This window comes from Carettochelys insculpta, chromosome 4 (genome assembly GCF_033958435.1).
Source record: "Carettochelys insculpta isolate YL-2023 chromosome 4, ASM3395843v1, whole genome shotgun sequence".
Classification (NCBI taxonomy): domain Eukaryota; kingdom Metazoa; phylum Chordata; order Testudines; family Carettochelyidae; genus Carettochelys; species Carettochelys insculpta.
Window position 1 is genome coordinate 12,899,463 of NC_134140.1, and position 23,209 is coordinate 12,922,671.

General features: G+C 42.5%; 1 protein-coding gene across 1 annotated transcript in view; it reads right to left on the reverse strand.

The window, feature by feature from the left end:
• Positions 1-779: 779 nt before the first annotated feature.
• SUCLG1 (succinate-CoA ligase GDP/ADP-forming subunit alpha) overlaps positions 780-23,209 on the reverse strand; it is a 29,307-nt gene continuing 6,877 nt past the window's right edge. Inside the window, exons 2-9 of the mRNA XM_074992261.1 lie at positions 21,448-21,551; positions 18,319-18,435; positions 17,482-17,694; positions 17,304-17,361; positions 10,177-10,260; positions 7,982-8,133; positions 7,212-7,400; positions 780-2,090 (exon numbers count right to left, since the gene is read on the reverse strand). Of these exons, the coding sequence (XP_074848362.1) occupies positions 2,064-2,090; positions 7,212-7,400; positions 7,982-8,133; positions 10,177-10,260; positions 17,304-17,361; positions 17,482-17,694; positions 18,319-18,435; positions 21,448-21,551 (944 nt within the window). The 3' untranslated portion in view covers positions 780-2,063. The remainder of the gene's footprint in view (positions 2,091-7,211; positions 7,401-7,981; positions 8,134-10,176; positions 10,261-17,303; positions 17,362-17,481; positions 17,695-18,318; positions 18,436-21,447; positions 21,552-23,209) is intronic.

A 23,209-nucleotide genomic window follows, 5' to 3' on the forward strand; every position in this document is an offset into this window, starting at 1 on the left:
GAAACCTGCAAAAGCTTTTAGAAACTCTGATGCCAATGTGCTATTTCTCATACCACTTTCAACCATCCAGGGACAGTCCTGGGGAGGGTTACCCATAGTCTAATCATACAAACCCAAAGACTCATGCCCTGCACCTGCTCAACCTCTTCCAAAGCCACACACCTGTACTGCCTCCCTTCCCTGAGATCCCACCCTACTGCTCTCTCCCAACCTCTCATTCATGGTCATCAGGCTGGAGCATGTTCTGGGAGGGAATGTGAGCGGTGGGGTTGTGCGTGCAGGCAGGGATCAGGTGCTTACCCAAAGCAGATCAAAAGCTACTTGCCCATCCCTCTGGCAACAGCTACTAAGGAGGGAGAGGCCTCCAGGCATTGCTGCCTGCAGACACTGTCTCTGCAGAGTCCCTTGGCCACTCTTCTGGGCCAATGGGAGCTGTGGAGTCAGTACACAGGGCACAGGCAGCGTGTGGAGACTCCCTGCCCCTGCCACCTCACCTAGCAACATAAACATTACTTATTAGTCCCCAGAATCTCATGGCTTGGCTTACATAGCTCCAGAAGATCGGGTGTGATTCCCAGAGATTCCTGGTGGACCTGGATTAGCAACCCTACTCTTAGGACAAGATACTTTTGCAAACTCATCTGAGATAGGGATTGTGTATTTGTACCTCGTAAACAGCCCACTTTGTAAATACCAGGGGAATATAGGCATAAAGGGCATAGTAGATTTCCAGAGCTTCAGGACTGAAGTTTCCTAGACTTGAAACAACAGTATTACAAAACTTGGTCCTCACTGACCACAGAGTAGCAAGACATACTGCATAGTTTATTGGTGAAAACCACAACTACAGCTTTAAGTAACAAGGACAGGAGGTTCTGGAATAGAATTTTTAATCACCATTTTTTTTTAAAAAAAAAAAAAAAGAAAGAAATGTTACGTAAGCAGCTAATTTTGGTTTCCCTAGCTGATTTTATTTGTTTACAATGAAAGTAATCCTAAATTCAGTCATTTCTTCTTCTAACTTGTAATTCTCATTTACAAGCACTCCATTTGCTCTATTCTCACACAGAGACAGGATGCTCACATGTAGAGCTGGTTAATCATTCACAAGAAATATACCTCAGCAAACTTGTTTTCAGCTTGTGTTTTTTTAACTGCATTCCAGTGCTAGTACTAGCAATATATCAAAACATTCAAAGCAAAGGACCATCAAAGGTAATAAGCAGAAAAAGAACTTGATTTCCAAGTAAGTTACATACAGTAGGAATATGCATTTTCATGGGAAATTGGTGTAAACTCTTATGAGCAAAGATATAACTGACATATCAATTAAAGCATTTATGGGGCATTGCTCCATTCTAAACAATTGTTTCAAATGAAATCCTTGTCATTAAAAAGGAAGACAAATGTCCTGAGACTCTCCCCAGCAATTACACAAAAAAAAGAACCTCCTCACTAACATGGGGTGATGTTCTGCACAGTTCAGCAGCTCTAAACAGTACATTGGATGAATATCAATATATCCACCCGGAAGGATCAGCAGAACACACACTGTGGATCCAACAGCAGTAATTCCGTGGACGGCATGAACTTTTGCCTCTGCTAAGATAAACTATTTACTAGTCAATAATGAGCAAGTAAGATTGCTTTGTTTTTAAAATGTGCGCTTGCAAAGCGGGTACCTTACTCCACTCAATGCATCTTTGAACAAGCTACATTAACTCAGAGTGCAACATGTATGTAAAGCTGAAGCTAAAAAAATGCTCTCACCTGCTTCTGCATAGGGTTATGCTATTTATTTACTTTAAGAGGAAAAAATGCTGTCTGTCTGTCTTGCAATGAAGAAAAAATTAAATCACTGAGCTTCAGGAATTCAAGAATCAAACTTAGTGGTAGGTTTATTAATTACAATCAGGTGACCACTTCTGAAAGAGACATTGTGGCTTTAAAGTCAAATTCAAAACCAAGCATCAGTCACGTTCAGGTAGCTCAAAATTAGTGGACGACAAATACATAGAGGCAAGGTGCTGTCTTGACATTTCTGTGACCATGTTCCAAGGGTTTTACAGCAGTTTTCTCTTCTCAAACTCCTTCAGGCAGAGAGAGAAAGAGAGAGAGGACATTACAGTCATGACAAGAGATTTTCAAAAGTTCTCAGTATCTCTTTAAAAACACAGGCAAAACAGACCAGAATGTACACCCTTAGAAGAAATGCTATTCCAAATCACCCTTGTTTGGGTCTGCTACACATTCTCCTGAGACAGGTCCAAGGCTTTATCTTCTCATTTACAGATGCACTCAACCTTATTTGCAAATTGAAAAAAACATGGCTACTCACCTTTGTAACTTGTTCTTCAAGGTGTGTTGCTCATATCTACTCAGCTAGACTGTTGTAAAGTTTTACCCAAACTGCTACCTGTTGGGTCGGCTGTGGAACCCTGTGGAGTTGCACCACTACAGACTACTACAGATGATCCTACTGACCCGTCCACCCCTCAGTTCCTTCTTGCTAGCTACTCCGACAGTGGAAATGGAGAGTGGGTATTGAATAGACGATGAGGAACACATCTCAAAGAACAAAAGTAACTGTTTCTTCTTTGAGTGTTTGCTCCTATCTATTCAAGTCAGGTGATTCAGAAACCATACCCAGAAGGATGGGTCAGAGTTAAGATGTAGCTAACTCAAGGACCGCAACTCCAAAGGTTGCATCCAGTCTCGATTGTTGCAAAATAGCATCATATGATGTGAAAGTGAGCACAGAGGACCATGTCACAGCTTGACAGATTTCCCAGAAAGCAACATGAGCCAGGACAGTGGAAGACAATTGAGCTCATGTAGAATGTGCTGTAACAGGCAGCACAGAAACCTTAGCAAGATCATAGCACGTTTGTATACAGCATGTGATCCAGGAACAGATGTGCTGTGCCAAAACTGGAAGCTTTTTCATACTATCAGCAATGGCCACATACAGCTGCCGTGTCTTGAGAAAGGGCTTGGTCCTATCAATGTAGAAGGCAAGCACCTGTCTCACACAGAGCGCAGCGTCTCCTCATGTGGGAAGCTGCAAGGTTTAGGACAGAAAAATGTCCTAGCTAGTATGGAATCCAGTGACCACTTTTGGAAGGAAAGCTGGGTGAGGGTGGAGTTGAGACTTGTGCTTATGGAAAACAGCGTACAGCATTAAGGCCCAGAACTCAGACACCCTCCTGGCAAAGACAACAGCCACCAGAAGGGCTACTTTCCAAGATAGGTAAAGGAGGAAACACGTGGCTAAGGGCTCAAAGGAGGGGACCTGTGGGCATGGACGTCCTCCCCCAGATGCAAGTCTGAGATGGCTACACCAGGTGGACCTTGAGAAAAGAAAAGGCAAGACTCTGCTACTTCACAGAAACAAGGTAATTCAACACCTGTGGGACAGAAGAGGACAGAGGCATGAATTGTGCTCACGACACCAGCAGGAGACGCATGTTCACTTAGCCAAGTAAGACTGCCTCTCAAAGGGATATGGGGAGAGAAGGGAGATCCCTTCCTCACCTGCTGACTGCTACCACTAACAATTATTAAAGGAGAACTATGTACTCAAGAAAGAGCTAGGGAGTCATGCCCTAGCAACAAAGTACTCAGCCACAGGTGCAAACAGCCACCACTGGTAAGAAAAAGGAACTGAGGGGTGGTCAGGTGGGCTGGGCCATATATAGGGCTCCACACCAGCACCACTCCACGATAGCAGACAGGGTAAAAGTTTCCAACAACCATGCATGTGGCACATGCACTTCTCACTTGAATAAAATTTGAGAAAACATTTAAAGAACTTGGCTTCGGTCGATGCTTTCTTAGAATGTAGTACCCTGAAAATATTGACAGTCTTACACATTACTTTTATAATCCAATGCACCTGTCCATGCCAAACAAATAAGACTTCCTATTCAGGGAAAATTAGTATATATTATAAAAATCCCACTCCTGACTATCACAAATGAAGGTGATTTCTGGAATTAAAGATGCTTCAGAGCTTTGCTGACAAATTTTGGAAAAAGAAACCATAAAATATATATTCACTTCTCATAGTCATTAAGTCAAGATTCCCTAGCTGATAATTCCCCTCCCACTGCTAGCAAGATGGATCAATCAGAAGTCTGATACACCAGTAGGGAAATCTTAGTAGCAAGTTAAAATTGGGAGAGTGGATTCCACAGGCGAGAAGGAAGAAAATTGCTCCCCCATCTCATATCCCTGAAAGAATACATCGCAGGTACACTAGGGAGAAAAGAATTCCACTGTAAAAACAGTAACAGAGGGAAAGCCGTGCTAATCTATATACTATCAAAACAAAAAAGTAGTCAAGTAGCACTTCAAAGACTAACAGAATAATTTATTAGGTGAGCTCTTGTGGGACAGAGCCACTTCTTCAGACCATAGCCAGACCAGAACAGACTCAATATTTAAGGCACAGAGAACCAAAAACAATAATCAAGGTGGACTAATCAGAAAAAAAAAATTATCAAGGTGAGCAAATCAGAGAGTAGAGGGGCAGAAGGGGGGAGGATCAAGAATTAGATTAAGTCAAGTATGCAAACGAGCCCCTATAGTGACACAGAAAATTCCAATCTCAGTTCAAACCACGTGATAATGTGTTGAATTTGAATATGAAAGAGTTCAGCAGCCTCTCTTTGAGGGGTGTTGTGAAAACTTCTCTTCAGTAACACGCAAACTCTTGAGTCATTAACAGAATGGCCCACTCCTTTAAAATGCCGACTAACAGGTTTGTGGATCAGGAGTGTTTTTGTGTCTGTTTTGTGCCCATTAACTCTTTGAGAGAGTTTGAAGACTGTCCAATAAACAAAGCATCTGGGCATTCTTGGCACATGATGGCATATATGATGTTAGTTGAGGAACATGAGAATGTGCCCGTGATTCTGTGAATAACCTGGTTAGGTCCAGTAATGGTATTGCCAGAAAAGATATGTGGACAAAGCTGGCAGTGGGCTTTGTTGCAAGGAAAAGTCCCAGGACTGGTGTTCCTGCGGTATAGACTGTGGCTGTTGGTGAGAATCCTCATAAGGTTGGGAGGTTGCCTGCAGGAGAGAACAGGCCTGTCGCCTAGGGCCTTCTGGAGTGTGGCATCCTGATTAAGGATAGGTTGTAGGTCTTCAATAATTTGTTTCAGTGGTTTGAGTTGGGGGCTGCAGGTGATGACCAGTGGTGCTCTGTTCTTGGCTTTTTTGGGCTGATCTTGGAGTGGCTGGTCTCTGGGTATTCGTCTAGCCCTGCTGGTTTGTTATTTCTCCTGGTGGGTAATTCGGGTTTATGAATATTTGGTAAAGATCTTGTAGTTTTTGGTTCAGAGGCTGCTGAACTCTCTATTTAAATTCAACACATTAACACATGGTTTGAATCGAGACTGGAATTTTCTGGGTCACTATGGGGCTCGTTTGCTACTTGGTTTAATCTAATTCTTGATCCACCCCCCGTTCTGCCCCTCTAGTCCGATTTGCTCACCTTGATAATTTCTGATTTGTCCACCTTGTTTACTGTTTTTGGTTCTCTGTGCCTTAAATATTGAGTCTGTTCTGGTATGGCTATGGTCTGAAGAAGTGGGTCTGTCCCATGAAAGCTCACCTAATAAATTATTTTGTTAGTCTTTGAAGTGCTACTTGACTGCTTTTTTGTTTTGACTGTGAGAAACCTCTAACACACTAATTCATGAGCCTTGTCCAAATATACTGTCGTCAAGATACCCGTTATCTCTGGCTGCACTCAAACATTCTTGCAGTGAGTACAACAGCACTGCACAGAAACAGCAGCCTGCATTTCAGCTCTTTAAAGAAATGACTAGGAATGGTTAAGACTAGTAACTGATTCTTTGGTCCAGAGGGTGAACCAAAAAAAAATTTGAACATATTCTGTCTGGAACAAAGCAAATTTTCAGCTCAACTTCAATTTGAAACATCTGAATTTCAGCATGAGCACCATCATATTAGTTTAGACTCCTCTTTCATACTTAAGCTGGGGGGTGGGGAGAATAAATGGGATGGAGGGAGAGTGTTGTCTTAATAGGCATTCCCCGCATATCACACCTGCCAGGCCAAAGCCAGTTGAGGTGTGTTCTGAGTGTACCAAAGACACTCAGGAGAGGGAGGTCGCTCCCTTGTAACCTTCAGCCTTGTGCTTAGAGTATTCCCAGGGAGATTTAAGTTCAAGTGCCCCAAGTCCTTGCTGTGAACAAGGCATTTCAAGTTAGGTCTCCAATCTCTCAGGTGACTGCTAAAGCCACTACTGAACAAATTCACTCATTCTCTCTGGCCCAGTGAATTTAATTTTTCTAAAGAGGAACAGCTCCAACTGGTGAGACAGTCTCCCACACCAAAATACCCAATAGTTCAGTGGAAAGGGGAAATCCCTGCCCCTTGTCTCAGTATTTCCTAGCAGCTAGCTTAGACAGCTCTGTGCTGAGCATCTTGGCTTTTGATGCTCCCATCTGAAGGCCCCCAACACTCCCCGTGAGTTGTAGAGTGACCCTAAGTTCTAACTCAGGGCTGTGGAGTCCACCAGACAAGCTGCTTGAAAAAATTCAGCATTAGAATTTGTCGAGTGTTGCTGTGCCTAAGATGCTTTTTATAGATATGCAGGAAAGAGTAAAACTTCTGCATGAGGTACGTGATTGTTATGAACAGCATATGCATGTGCCCAGCAATGTGAATGAATCCTCAAGTCAAAATAATTCTCTTAAAAAGGGCAACAGACAGGTGTGAAAAAAAAGATACTCCATGCACAGTTACAGACTGATCCAGTATTTGTACTATGGAAAAAAAGGGAAAGGGCGTTTTATGACTGACAATCAGTTTAGGTTCACGTAACATTGAGCCGCTATAAACTAAGAATTGTGTTAGCCTGTTAGAAAGCCAGCTATAAAATTTTCTTAATTTTGCTACATGGTTTTGACAGATCATGATACATAAAGCCACTTGTGTGACTAAAAACTCAGCTGCAACTCTCATTTAGTGGCTTCTTTTTTGTTCAGCAGAGCCACTACCTGTCGAGATGCAGTTTTAAATAGACTTAAATGAGGAAGCAGACTATTATACCCATTCACTGAGAAGAAGCTAAAAAGGGACACAAAAGCAAAAGGCAGCTTTTAAATGTCTGTTTTTTCCGGTTATGCTAGCAAGATCCAATACATTCAAAGCACTTATGACACCCAGGTAACTAACCTTGTGCATAGTGCTCCCCAGCTGAGCAGGAGACATGCTGACAACAACACCAGCACTTTGAAGAGCAGAAATTTTCTCTTTAGCACCACCTTTTCCCCCAGCAATGATTGCCCCAGCGTGACCCATTCTTCTGCCAGGAGGAGCTGTGAGACCAGCTATGAATGACACTACTGGCTTGGCATTTGGACCCTGGGGTGAAAGAGGACACACTGTTAACATGAAAGAGATGTACCACTTCTGGCAAGTACTAAACAGGAGGATGTAGGGAAGCAAGAACTAGACATCTAGTGTCGGAAAATCCTGCAGGGAAGTGCATGGAGGCACTGGTCCAGGGTACTTAGAATGGCTTCTCTCAGAAGCGTGTTTGTGAAGAGCATCACAAGTATAAAACAGTTTTTCCTACAGAACAGCCATATATGGGTCACAAAACAAGCAAAAACATTAGCTGTGTTGATGTAACCATCTTGTTCCCAGGATATTAAGAGACACAAGGAGTATGAGGTAACATCTTTCACCGCACCAGCTTCTGTAGGTGAGACAAGCTTTGGACTCTATGGAGCTCTGCTAGCAGACAGCATGGCAGAACTGTGATCCAATGTTTTTCCTCTTTAAACCATACCTAACTGCATTTTTCACACTTGCTAGTAATGTTTTTTATTGAATTGAGAACTGAAACACAGAGCTAAAGTTTCTCTACAATGGGAAATGCTTAAAACAAGATGCACAGTTAATAGCCTCTTGAAATGAATGGCACATTCTCTTAAACTTACAGAATTATTTTCTTTCAGGAAATCTGCTGCATCTTCTTCAGCATTGCCTCCAATCTCACCAATCAATATTATGCCCTCTGTTTGGGGATCCTTCAGGAAGACATCAAGACAGTCAATAAAATTAGTTCCATTGAAGGGGTCTCCTCCAATCCCTGAAAGGAATTAAAATGCAAATATGAGCAAATGTGAATGTGAACAACTAATACAAATTATTTTACCTATTAGTTGTACTAGAGGCCCCCAACAAAGATGTGACCATCTCTGCAAGGTACTGTACACACAGTATTAGATAATCACTTCCTTATATTCACAGGGGAAGAAGGGGATTATTAATCTCATTTTACAGATGGAAAACAGACATGGGAAGCTTAAGTGACTTGCCCACAGGTCATATCAGATGCATGTGGCAGAGTTGGGATCCTCCAATTTTTGCAATCACACCAAACTACAGGTTTAAAAAAAAAAACAAAAAAAAACACAAACCGGTAGTGGCAGGTAGTTCAAGCATTAATTATAAAAAGAATAAGGGCACGTTTTCACTGCCTAGGTAGGTATGTTTTTATAGTGTGATGGACGGCTAATGCAAGGTAATTCACTATCCAATCCAAGTGGAGGCAAATACAAGTAATTTTAAACTTGGTGCAGCTAGGCAAGGTCAGCCTTAGGTGCAGTGCATAGTGAACTCACCTAGCAACATAAAAATTAACTGGTAGGATTTTATGGGAAGATAAGGGACCTGCATTAATCATCTCATTTTATATATCAGGGACAGAGGGAGAGCATGCTTGCTAGCTCACCAAATCTTGAAGCTCAATACACAAAAAACCCCGAGCCTTTTAAAATTTTAGATCAATATACATGTGTGCCAGTTTTTGCAAAAAGAGAGGTGTAATGAACACGACAACCCTTATTAAGGTTTAAGGAAGGTGCTCAGAACGGTCAGTGTGAGGATGTCTGCCTTGCCACTGTGCTGCACAGAATAAGTGAACAAAAGAATTTCAGACAAGCAAACTGACATTAACAGTCCAAAGAAAACTTGTAACTACCACATTTTTACTTCACTGTACTTACAAGCCAGAGGATTAAGATAATCTGTTACTAGCAGGCATAAAATTAATGTACCAATGTTAATACTTAGACATTAGAAAACATTTATAAAGTTTGTGGATGATAAACTCCAAAGGGCAGTAAGTGCTGTGGATAATAGGATAAAAATTCAAAATGACCTGGACAAAGCGAAGAAATGATCTACCCCAAACAGGATAAAATTCAGTAAGGACAAATGCAAAACTTTCCATCCAGGAAAAAAAAAAATCTGTTCCATACAAACAAAATGGGAGATGGCTGCCAAGGAAGGAGAAAGAAAGGGATGTGTGGATATCAGTGGATTACAAGATAAAGGCTCAGTGTACATCTACTACATGTGAATTGGCAGGTGTGGTCCCAGGTTAGGTAAATGTACCACTCTTGCTCTGCTCATGCTAGCACTTAAAATTAAGGTATACTGTTATTTTTAAGCATTAGCTCAAGCAAAGCTAGGGCAGGAATTACACCTATCAGTTCAAAGGTAAACATAATCTTAAGATTTGTATAATTTAAAAACACCACATTCAAAGCAACTCTGGTCTCCCATAAATTTCTTTGTGTTTGTGCTAAGAGCCATAACTTAATTAGTACATGAACATGTAATCTTTGAGACAGGGACTGTCCTATGTTTGTAGACCACCTGCCACAAGAGGAAACGATCCTGCACAGGGCCTGAAGGTGTGTCTATATTATAAGCAGATGTCACAAGTATGTTCTACATTTTCCAGTAGTGTAAATGGGTGAAACTGTTCACACTAGAAAATTTGATCCAAGAACTTTAGCAAGAAACTATATTTTCCATAATGTGCCTTAAAATAAAATTAAATGCTGTAGGTTCCTGCACAGTTCTCCATGCAAGACTGCTTGGGTCACGCTTTTGATTAACTCAGAATACGAGAGAGTTAGTTATTAGAAAAGGGGATGTTAGGGTCTCTTAAGTTGAAGTTATTGATGCAAAGTGCCCGAGCCAGATTGGTAAAAGAGGTGTAACATTTCTAATCAAAAGTAGAAGGCATTCAATAGTTTCTGTAAGCTACTTTGTTGTAGTTCTTACACACTGACTGGGTCTGTCTGTCTTTAACAGAAGAGGTTTGGTGGAAGAAACCCACCAACACAGAAGGACTGTCCCAATCCAACTTGCGTTGTCTGATGTACAGCTTCATATGTCAGGGTGCCAGACCTTGAAACAATACCTTAAAGGAAAAGGAGAAGATGGATAGTAACATATGTAATGAGCTGGCTTTTGAATATGCATTAGTACACATGTTCAGGGATACATCTTAGAAGATTATGGACAGTATTCTGTATTTCCCAGATATCCTTGAGGGACATGAAGTCTAATACTATATAGTCTTTAAGATTAGTTACACATTCCCTGCTTTCTTTTTGATCAGCTTTCCTGACATTCAGCTGTTAGTTATCTAAAGCTATCCAAGCAGCCAACACACTGATCAAGACAGCATTCCTTACAGCAGAGCTTCTCACATGGAGCCAATTACAAAAGCAGACTGACAACAGTTTTTAGGCTCAAGATTAATTTGTAAATCTTGATGCCTGTCATGACGTAGCAAACCAAATTTTAATACCAAAATGGCCAGTTTACTAAATATTTCTTATCACAATATACACACTAACAGAAAGTACACCATGTGTACCAGTGTGGCAGCTTCTGCAGCTCCTGTCCAGTAGGCCTGGCTGGGTGTTCTTTCCTGCTCCAGGGACTGGCACCACTGGGCCAAAAGTGCCATTCAAGACTGATCCAGCACCTTGGCTGGGCCTACAGAGGGACCACATTCGTGAAGTGATACTGAGCCTTGGTACATAAGATTTCAAGGTCACCTACTTAAATTTGGCATGGCTGGTCCCATCATGACAGAGGCAGCTAGGCCAAACCCGAGCACCGAGTCCAGCCAGTCTCCCAGCACTAAAGTCATAGAAGCCGTTGCTAAACAGTATGTTGTTGTCCATGTGATAGCTTTTGCACTCCTTGCGGAATGTGGCTGTAATTCAGTGGTAGATGAAACAAAGTACACTTTTATATAAAGCGTAGCTACACTGTTTTCAGGCATTTTAGGGATCCTCTGCGATGCAGAGCACTGCATACATGTAAAAGATCAGCTGGCATGTTTGCTTCTTTAGCTTGTTCTACAACTTAACTGAGGCATTATTGTGCTAGAGACTGCACATGCAAGAAGCTCCTTCCTAAAAAAGCTTAAAATCTAGGATGACAACATACAAAATGCTAGTTCGGGTGAGAAGCGCAAACGTACGTGTATTACGCATTTTGGTTTAAACATCAAAAGTTTTCCAGAGCAGGGAAGACAGCATCTGGGTTTTCTATGTACAATAGACCACCAAGTTACGCATAGATTGCGCTCCTGGGCAGCCACGCATAACTCAAAATTTTGCACAAATTGGGAGGAGCAGTTCACAGCTCCCCTCCACTTGCAGAGCCAGGAAACCGACAAGCACTACACTGGTCAGCTTCCCAATCCCCAGGAGACACAGGGGCTGGAAACCAGGCTGACATCTGGTTCTCACTTCACCGCCACTCCCAGGGACAGGAAAACCACTCCTGTCAGGGGCTGCAACCTGACTGTAGGCTGCCACCCCTCACAGGAGCAGGGAAACCGTCAGTGGTGGCAGCCAAGAGTCAGGCTCTCGGTTGCCGCCCCAACAGCAGCTAGTCAGTTTCTTTGCTCCTCTGAGAGGCAGGGAGCTGGCACCTAGCAGCCCAGAGCCAGGCCCCAGCTCCCTGCCACCCGGAGCCAGATACCAGCTCCCTGCCACTCAAAGTCACGTTAACCCAAGATACGCACAAGCTGAACATGCATATTTCAGGGTTCTACTGTACTGGAAATGGGTAAAACAAATGTTAGAGAAGAGAAGGTAATCAGACAGATAGAAACAAATAGCACACCAATATTTCAGTCTAATGGCTTTGACAGGATAACAAGCCTTCTGGATGGGGGCAAGAAGGTGAGGGTGGTGCAGAGGGAATCAGTGGATGTGGTGTTTGTTTATTTCACTGAGGCTTTTCAAATGGTTTCACATGACAGCCTCAAACAAACTAGGGAAATACAACTTGGATGCAACAACTATAAAGGTGGGTGCACAAGCAGGTGGAAAACTATTTGTAGAAAGCAGCCGTGAGTGGTTCAAAATCATGCTGAAAGGGCATATTGTGTGGGGTCCTGCAGGGATCAGTTCTAGGTCCAGGTCTGTTTGACATTCGTTCATTGAGGATTTAAACAACAACAGACTACACGTTTATAAAGTTTATGGACTATAACAGTGGTGTCCAATAGTAATTCAAGCATCACCACACTTCTGGCTGTGGTCCTTCCATATTTGCCACAGGTGCCCCCTCCCCCAGAGCCAGGCTCTCCCTGTCTCCCCCCAACCCCAACTGAATGCTGGTGACTCAGTAGCCACCACTGAAGCTGCTGGGTCCGTGCCACAGGAGCCACCACTGGTGCCACATGCTTGTCCCATCAAGCGGTGGGGCACATGCATGGAGCAGGCAGAGGGCACTCCACATGTGTGGCTCTGGAGCTGCATTTAAAGGACTCCAAAAGCCAGATCCAGAGCCCGGAATCGCCACACTGCAGTGTCCTGTTCACCACATGTGGTGAGTGGCAAACATATTGGACACCGAGGGACTACAAGCTAAAAAGGGTGATAAGTGCTGTGGACAATAGGATTAACATTCAAAATGACCTAAACAAATTGGAGAGAAGTTCTAAAGGAAGCAAGATGAAATTCAGTAAAGAGAAATGCAAAATATTCCATTTAAGAAAAAAAATCAGTCCCACATATAAAATGAAAAAGGACTGCCTAGAAAGGAGAACTATGGAAAGGGATCTGGGGATCACAGTGGATTAACAAGCTAAACATGAGCCAACAGCATAACTGTTCGGGGGCGGGGGGGGTGTGCAAAACATTTTAGGATGTATTAGGAGCTGTTGTAAGCAAGACAGAAGTAATTCTGCTGTACTCTGTGCAGTGTAGGCCTCAACTGGAGTTGTGTCCCTAGTTCTGGGTGCCACATTTCAGGAAAGGAATTGGAGAAAGTACAGAGAAGTGCTACAAAAATGTTTCAAAGTCTAAAAAACATAACCAAGGAGAGAAAATTTTAAAAAATGGATTTGTTTAGACATGACAGTTTTCAAAGGATGTAATGGGTTGTTACAACTAGGTTGTTACAACTGCTCTCCTTAACCTCTGAATGTACAGCAAGGAGCAACGAGAAGGCTTAGGAAAGCCTTCCTGACTGTGAGGGTGGTTAAGCACTGAAATAATTGCCTAGACAGGTTGTGGACTCTCACAGAACCACAGAATCATAGGGCTGGAAGACCTCAGGAGGTCATCTAGTCCAGCCCCCTGCTTCAAGCAGGATCAAACTCTACTAAGTCATCCCAGCCAAGACCTTGTCCAGCCGAGACTTAAACCTCAAGGGATGGAGAATCCACCACTTCTCTAGGCAATGCATTCCAATGCTTCACCACCCGCCTGGTGAAGAAGTTTTTCCTAATATCTAACCTACACCCTTCCCTCTTCAACTTTTGACCATTACTCCTTGTTCTGCCATCTGACACCACGGAGAACAGTTTCTCACCCTCCTTTTTAGAGCAGGAAGTTGAAGGCTGCTATTAAATCACCTGTAAATCTTCTCTTCTGTAAACTAAACAAGCCCAAATCCCTCAGCTTATCCTCATAGGTCTTGTGCTCCAGACCCTTAATCATTTTTGTTGTCCTTCACTGAACCTGCTCTAGCAAATCCACATCATTTTTATACTGGGGGGCCCAAAACTGGACACAGTATTCCAGACGTGGCCTCACCAGTGCCGAATAAAGAGGAATAACTGCTTCTCTAGATCTGCTCGAAATGTTCCTCCTAATGCACCCCAGTATGCCATTAGCTTTCTTGGCTACAAGGGCACACTGTTTACTCATATCCAGCCTTTCGTCCACCATAACCCCTAGGTCCCCTTCCATCGTACTGCTGCTGAGCCAGTCGGTCCCCAGCCTCTCCATCATTGAAGATCAAAAGCAAGTTAGACTGTCAGGGATAGTCTAGATACTACAGGTCCAACCTCCCTGTCCTGGCACCCGTGGGACCAGGGATTTGTCAGACTGGGGTGGTCAATTCTGCTCCGCTCCCCTCCCCGTCCCTCGCAGCTTCCTGACTCCCTGGCTCCCCCACAGGCTCCTCAACTGCCAGCTTTCCAGCCTAGGCTCCCTGGCTGCTGCTGGCCCCCACTTGCTATCAGACCAGCTGTGGCTGCCCTGCCCTTAGTGCCTGATGCTGGTCTGGCTGGTCCCTTCGCTTCCCAGCCCCAGGACTCTGGTTTTGCTGGATGATGGATGTTGCCAAAGAAGAAAATGCCAGATTTGAGTTTCAACCTGTACTTAGTTTGGCCCTAAGTGCAGGGAACCAACCTAGATGACCTTTGCAAGTTCCTTCCACTCCTATGATCCTAACTTAAATCTAGTTCTTGTGAGCCTAACTGCACTGCTACACAGTGAACAGGTTCATCGAGTCTGAAAGAATAAGGTCATTCTTTAATTGTGATCAAATATCCTTTGTACAGCTGGAAATCAAGCAGCAGAAAACAGATGTGTTTTATTCTGTATTTCCTTAGATTATTATTAAAGCAGGTTACTATGTGAGTTTCAAAAATCCTTCAGAAATTGCAGAGATTGGTGGGGTGTGTGTCTTATCAGGACAGCAAGAAAAAAAACCCAAGGAGCACAAAGTCAGGGAGGGGGTTTAAAGCCCAGGTCTAAACTCACAGGATTCTTAGAAGACTCTTGGCTGTGCCTCCATTCGCAGTGGAAAACGCAGTGCAAGAAGATTAACTACTTCATAGGCCTTACTCTGGATTCTCTTTTTCAAACATTTTATGAGTACCTGACATTTCGTGCAGACACTCAGAAGAGCTCTGATTCAGAAGGGAATGCAAGACAACTTGAGATGATACATTTTTTTAACAGTTATAAAGCATTGGTTTGATAGTACCTACAAATGGCACAACTGCACTCATCTTTGATTTTTCAATTTCAGGTTTATGGCTACTTTTGAAGCCAGAAGTGTGAGCCGAATGCTAATACTTGCTTCTGCTTTCACCTTCGAATTTGCACTGCAGTGAAGGCAAACAAGAGAGTTCAGCAGTTTTGCTAACATGCTCCTCTCCACCTGGTTTTAATTCAGGATGACCCATCTAACAATTCGGAAGCACCTTAGTGCATGCAAAATAACTGTCAGAAGCGACAGCAGATTGTACTCAATTCTGAAGCCAAGCCAAGTGTACTTGGTTGCAGTGGCCTTCCCCTCACTCTGAGGCAGAGGAAGCCTCTCAGACCTTGATGGGCAGACCCAGAGCACCAGTGCCCCACCCTAAAGCAAATGGCACTGGGACCGGAAGTGCCAGGGGGCGCCCGGGGCTCATTAAAAGGCCAGTCTCTGAGCCAAGCAAAGGCCTCTTTGCTGGGCTCTTGCAAGTAGGAGCCAAAGAGCCTGCACCAGACTACTAGTCTGGCCTGTTGGCCATGTGGACCAACCCCAGAGCAGCTGCCGAACCTGCCAATGGCCCATTACCCAGAGTTCCCGGATCTACCTGGGTCCTCAGATGCACTGCAAGCCCTGTACCAGAGGTCCAGGACCAGGCCAAGCTTGTGAGCCTACCATTGCCAGCTACCCCAAAGACCAGGGGAAGCCCAAACCTGCGAGCCACCCACTGCAAGCTACTCTGAGGACCAAGACTGGCCCAAACCTATGAGCTTACCCACTGCCAGCTACCCTGAGGACCCGGACTGTCCTAAGCCCGTGAACCCACCTGTTGCCAACTAGCCAGAGACCACGGATCTGCCTGAGCCTACAGTCCTGCCTCCAGCCCACTACCCCAACAATGTGGAAAAGCACAACTGGCTGGACTTCCCTGCAGATATGTACCCAGAGGATGTACGACTTCCCAATCTCCCAGAGGACTCGGGATGGGAACCTGCGCCGATGGAGGCAGAGGTAGGAAGCAAATCAGGCAACACTTAGCCAGAATCAGGCCGATCAGCTGTCTCCAAAGAGATATTCAGGATTCTCCTGAGCAAGTGTTAATGATATTGTTCAAGTGTCTTTAAGTGATGCTTTTGAAACCTGGACAACATACATACGTACAATAGTACTGGAACAACTACTGCACAGTATACAAGGAGCTTTGTCTTGAAAGAGACGTCCCTGTTCTCGAAGATCCTTTGTCGCAGGAGAGCAAAAGCAGAGCTTGCATGGCTCAAATGATGCTGGATTTCTGCATCAGTTGACTTTAGCAGAAAGATGACTTCCAACTTACGGAATGTGCTCCGCCTTTTCCAGAAGTTCTCTATTGATTTCAAGAGAAGGTACATGAGACTATCACATCAGTGAGGGTTGGTGGAGCACCTTGGTTTTTTTGATGTTCAGTGTGAAGCTAAGATTTTTCACATGCTTCAGTGAAGACACTTAAGATGTTCAGCATTACATATTGCATCAAAGACAGGGCCAGGAATGGATGTCTGGAGTCTTGATTGCTAATCCCCTTCTCAAAAAACTAGAAATATTTTTTTAAATCTACAGCCATAAACGGATTCACAAATAGGAGGATGATGACATTCTTCTCATTATTGAGCGAGAAGAAGGAGGAGGAATGCTGCAGCATTGATTCAGTTTATTTCCTGCCTTCCCCCCCAACCATCACTACCACCAGTACACACACACCCTGCCTCCTAGCTTAAATACCTGAATAGGATACATATTTATCAGATATGAGACTCATCACCATGCTATGTAAGTTCTCACAAATCAACTTTCAATAAGAAGCCTATTTTCTCTCTCTCTTCCCTGGATAGAAGTTCCCTTCCCTCTTAAAATCCTCAGTGTTGAGAAGATAAGCATTTAGGAATTCAGTTCTTTAAACTCCTCAGATAATGTTTTCATAGGCATAGCTCCTTTTTAAAAAAACCAAAGCAGTCACACTGCCTCAAGAATCCTTTATCATCACTCGCTCGCAATACTTTTGGTCAATATCTGTGGCAAAATCAGAAGCTTCATCACCAAGATGGTGAACCTGGCTCTGACCACTGCTAGGTGTGCTAACAAGTTGTTACACCGTATGTCTGTTGCTTAGCTATAAATCATGACATGAAGCAACATAGCAACATATTTCAGCTTCAGCGGATACATGAATATGCAATGAATACTTACCAATTCTTCCTTTCTTGTGAATGTGGCCTGGCATGATACCAATTTTGCATTCTCCAGGCTAAAATAGTAGAAATATCAAATACTTTAAAAAAAAAAGTCATGAAAATATTTTTGAAAATTCACTAAGGATGGTTTAGTCTCCAAAATATTAAAACAGATGTTCATTTGAATCACTTACATTGATGACTCCAGGGCAATTTGGGCCCACTAGTCGAGTCTTATCCTGACGGATCAGTCTGTGTTTAACCCGAACCATATCTTGCTGTGGAATACCTTCTGTAATACACACTACTAAGGGCATTTCTGCATCAACAGCTTCGTTAATTGCGGCAGCAGCAAATGGAGGAGGCACATATATAACAGAGGCAGTGGCACCTGTCTGTTCTTTAGCCTGAAACATGCATTAAACAAAAAGCATATTAAACATTCAGTAGCATTAAGAATACATTGGGCAACTAACTTGTTAAACCTATTTAAAGATTTATAACTACAAATAAATCAAGTTTCAAAGGCTATGGTCACCAAAGTTCTGTGCACAACCTGAATTTAACTGATAACAGGAGTTGTAAATGGAAAAGCTGCAGAACTGCCTCCTTAAATAGGCTCATTCAAGGGAGTTTACACCACATACAGCAAAGTGCCCTCTTCAGTTCATTTAATTCAGTGATTTATTTATCAAGAGCTAAAAATCATGAAGACTATTTGGTTAACTACTCAATATAAAATACAAGCAAGTTGACACCAAATGATATCTAGACCTTATTTTATGTGGGCAAATGAAAAAGCGACTTAGAATGGAAACTCAAAACCTGCTTGACTGGTTGTGCCCATTGTAATACAGACACTATCTAGGTTTTATTTCTCACATATTTTTAAACCAGAAATGTAACCATGACTCCTCTCAGATTTTGTCCCTCAAACTCCATGTGCCAGAGAAGTTCCAGCCTGTTCAACTTTACAACCTTAACACCCCCAATTTTACTGTCTAGTAGTCCATCTGATACCATAAGATTACCTCTTTAACAGAGTTGAAGACTGGCAGGCCCAGATGAGTTTTTCCTCCCTTCCCTGGGGAAACTCCACCTACTAGTTTGGTGCCATATTCCAATGCCTGTTGGCTGTGAAAGGTGCCCTATTTGAGATACATAGGAAACTTCAGAAGAGTCAAACCAGAAAGAACACTTTTATACCCTCTTTAAATAAAGCATTTAAAAATGCTTTCAAGGCATATACGCTAATGAAGCTAAGCTATGGAACTGAAATGATCAACAAGACAGAAAGTAAATTCAACACGCATGTCAAACACAGTGTAAAACAAACTGCAAGTTTTGTATAGGACATCTAATAGGCTCATTTCAGTGTATGCTAAATTGCAGCAAGTTTCTCAAACATTCTCAAGTGTAATATTATAAATCAAAATGTTGTTTAAAAAAGGAAAATCAACTATTTACTACTAAAACTGTTAGGAATACCAACATATGGTCATGTGTTTATATAATCTATGTAGAATCAAAACAACTGAGCAACAGAGAAAATAAAAGTTTAGAGTGAGATTACAAGAAATAGGGAATTATCTGAATCTTGAAGAAAAATAAAGGTGACAATTTCTAGATAAATGGAGGCAGCACAAGTGAATAAATGAGGGCAGAGGAGTGTGTGATCCACAAGAGAAGAAAGTAAATTCCCGAAGAGATCAGAAGTCAAAGGGAAACAGGTTTATATGGAAAACCAGCTGCCAATAATGGAAATCTCTCACTTTCTGGAGAAAAATAGTAGTCTGCCCACAGCATTATGTACCTTTGGAGTTTTGTTAAATTGAAGGAATCACTACCAAGCAAAGGAGTTGCAAAGTGAATTGTAAAACAAAATAATAATAATAATAATAATCTGGACTAGTTTAAACACAAATTAAAGGTCCAAAACTCAGGGCATAAACTCTTCATAAAAATGAAGGAAAACCAAAAAAAGCTGATTTCACAAGTACAGTGCATACAAACTTTTCCACTGAGAATTCAAACAAAATTTACTATATTATAAATGGAAAAGAGAATTCTGGGTATTCACACAAAAACAAAGGCCATCATCTGAGCTACATATACACAACATATAATTACTTCAGAGAAAAATTCTGTACGATAAAGAAGTCTGCATACTTTTGTTCTCAAAAAATCAGTCTGTGGAAGCTCCAGAACTGCACTGGGAAGCCCAGGCCACTGGCTGCATGCAAGTATAAGATCATCCTGCAACCCTCCGCCATCTCCCCATCCCCATGAACTAGGCCATGATGAGGCTGCACCCAACCCTGACCCAGCTCAAAGGTGCCCCAGAAACATCATATGTCCCTGCCTCTCTGCACTAGGGAGGATACAGATGTCCAGGGGCTCAAGTGTGGGACAGTGTGGTACGAACAGCTCCTTGGGGGATGTGGATGCACAGAGGCTTGTTGGGTGGGTTCCTGGTGCAAGGGCAAAGGGACTCTGCACTGGGGTCCATGTGGGGTTGGTTGGGGTTTAGCAGAGGTTGTGTGTGTTGGGGATGGAGGACTTGTTGGGGTGGGATACCGGTGCAGCTGTTTGGAGCCCCAAGGGGTGGGAGGTAGATAGGCCTGCTTAAAAACCATGGGCTTTCCAGATGCTGTCACCAAGGGGACACTGCATGTCAGGACCTCCCACCTTCCTCCAACTCCTCATTTGTCTCTCCAGTGTCCAATGTCCCTATTGCCCTCCTCCTACCCCAGTCCCCTTCCTCCACTGGCACTCACAGGAAACAGGATGAATCCCAGCACACAGAAATGGACCTCAATGGGCACTAGGACCCAAGCAGTAATGTCCAAAGGGTACATGCCCTTGGCTGGGCAGCTCTGTGCTCACAAAAATGGGGGCAGGGACTCTGGCAGGACCATACAACCCATGTAACTCCCCACACCTCCCCTGCTTAGGACAGTACTCCCCAAAAAGCTACATGCATGAGCTTCCCTTCTCCCTCCCCTTTCCCTTTGCTTCCCCATTATTTTCTGATGGGAAAGCAAAGAAATCTGCAATAGGACTTGAATTTGGTGTATGTGCAGGGATGCAGAAGTCCCCCAGAAGTAATGTAATGTGATATCATGGACATAATAAATAACTATTTTAAAGTGCAAGTTAAAGTGTTAAATGACCTTCAACATACACCATGCCTTTTTTCTTTATATAAGAGCAGTTAAGCTCCAAAATCACAAGGTATTTAAGTTGGATCTCCCATGCCAATGTTTTTGGCAGCACAGCAGAGGCCCACATTTTATGTTCCAAATCAGCTTTCAAAAATCACAAACATGATGAAGTACAAGAAATCAACACTGCCAGTTTCTGCTAATTCATATCAATGCATTTCTGCTATCTAATGCAGGTTTTCCTCCTCATTCAAATGTTTAAAAAGAAAGAAAGTGAGGGAAAAAAAAAGGATTAAATTAATTAAGGTGGCAACAGCTATTATACAGATTCCCTGGAGAAAAGAGACTACTCAGTTTAAAACAAAAGGCATTGTCTCAATTATACAGCATTTCAATGAACAACCATTAACCAGAGTTGCTAAAGAGCCAAGAAACTGAATATGAGAATGAATTGGATTGGAAACTTCAGGATGCCAGGTTGCTGGTGGAATCTGAAAATACAAAGGATAAGACTTGTACAAAGCTACCTCTTTTTCAGAAGAGACAAAACTTCAGTTAAACTTATTTCGTTTAGAAACAAGGATGAAAGTCAGTCGTGTCAGACAGTTACAGAACTATATGCAAGATATGGTTTCAAGTGCAGCAATACATAATACTTGAAGCAAATTGCTTCTGCCGTAAGGAACATTTCCCATTATACAGAAGATAATTCAGCCGGAAAAAAAAATTCAAAGCAAAAAACAAGAAAACCATTTTCATAGAGAATGAATATTTTCCTCATAGAACTTTTTAAAGAAATACCTTATATTGGATGTGGTGACAGGGCTAAATACTGCAAACATTGATAAAAAGTCTGCATTTGCCAGAAGGACAGGAGACAAAACAAAAATTAAGCTGAAAATTCAGGACATTTGTTACATCTCTTGGCTTATCAATTTGTTGAATTTAAGGAAGCTATATTAAGTATTTCATATATGCCAAAAGAGATCTACATACCTGTTTGCCAGTAAAACCTTGGCAGATAACCTTTGTACTTTTACTGATATTAAGATTTTTCCGCGTGGCCAAATAGGAACAGTGACGTACTCCATTCTGCTGCACTGAAAAAATAACAGAACAATGTTAATAGTCTCTTGTGTTTCTAGAATCTTTCTTCACCCTTCTATATGTTCTTACAAATATTGCTGAACTACACATTTCAACACCTCGTGAATCAGACACAAATCCATTTTACAGTTACACAAGGAAAGAAACAAGTACGAGGCTTGGATTTTTAGAAAGTTTTAACTCTGGATGCCCTGTTTTAGATACCCGCCGCCTGGGCACCAAGACTGCTGGGGACATATGGCTCCATTGTCTTTGCCTGGTGTGTGGATGCTCAGCAGGTGAAGAGTCAGATGCACATTCTGAAAAGTTTGGGCCTAACAGAGGCCACTTAAAAAAAAGTAACCTAAGACTGACCCAGGGCCAGAGAGCAAGAAACTGTTAGAACTGGGAGTAGAGCCTGTCTCCCAGTGCCAAAAGCCTAAGCAAAATATAGCCTCCAAACTTACACCTTAGCCAGTCTGAAGCATCTAACACGTCAAGTGATGCTCCACAGTAGTGAAGTACATTGCCAGTGAAAATTCAGAGAGAGAAGCTATTTTCCAACAATTTCCTAGCTCCTGGTGATCAGAAAACAAACTCAAAATCATACTTGTAGTCCTGTAGAAAAAAGATTCTGCCTCAACATCAACTTAATTTTCCATGCTGCTTGCTGCTGCTTCTTCCCCTCTGTATCTTTAATACACTGGAATCAGTAAGACGACACCAGTGAATACAGCATGCCTAACTGCTTTCCTGTTGCACAGCTAACGCATTCTACTGTTTCATTACAAGATGAATGCACAGTTATATATGGCTTTTTTTGCAAAAAGACCAGCTCCAGCAGAGAATTTCACTCTCCCACTGATTTCCTCACCTTGATAATTTTTTTTCTGATTTGTCAACCTTGATTACTATTTTTGGTTCTCTGTGCCTTAAATATTAAGTTTGTTCTGGTATGGCTATAGTCTGAAGAAGTGGGTCTGTCCCACGAAAGCTCACAATAAATTATTTTGTTAGTCTTTAAAGTGCTACTTTACTGCTTTTTTGTTTTGACAGCATGATTTTAGTTAGAAAGATAACCATGCATCATGGGTCCCATAAAGTTTGTTTACAGCCAACAGTCCTCACTCTCAGTGTTCCGTGCTGTTATTTTGCTCTAACTTACCTCTATATGTCTTCTAAGAGCCCAGTAAGCTGTGGAAGTGTTGGTAATGTGCTAGACAATATTGACCTCCTGTCATCTGGACAATTCTCTTGTTTGGCACCGGTCAACTCCCGAAGGTGCCAGACAACAGAGGTTCAACCTGTATTTAAAACCTAACCACTTATAAGCTCCCCTCCACAAAGAGGCTAAAGAAGCATTAATCCCAAGATTTCTTTTTGAAAGAGCTTTTTAAAAGATTCACAGCTTTACCTCCTTTCAGCTGAAATAAGAAGCAGGGCTAAGCCAATGCCAAAAAACAGTTTCAACTAGTGTTGTTACTCAGCCTTAAAAAGTTGCAGAACAGCTTTTCTTGCTGTTATTTAGAACCGTGTTCATTTTATGACTGGCTGTAAGAATCAAGCCAGTTCTGAACAACTGCAGATTCAAGATCTAGGAGAATTCATTAAGAGGAATCCAACACAGAAATGTGGCCCGGGCAGCAACACCATAAGGGCACTGAAGACACTT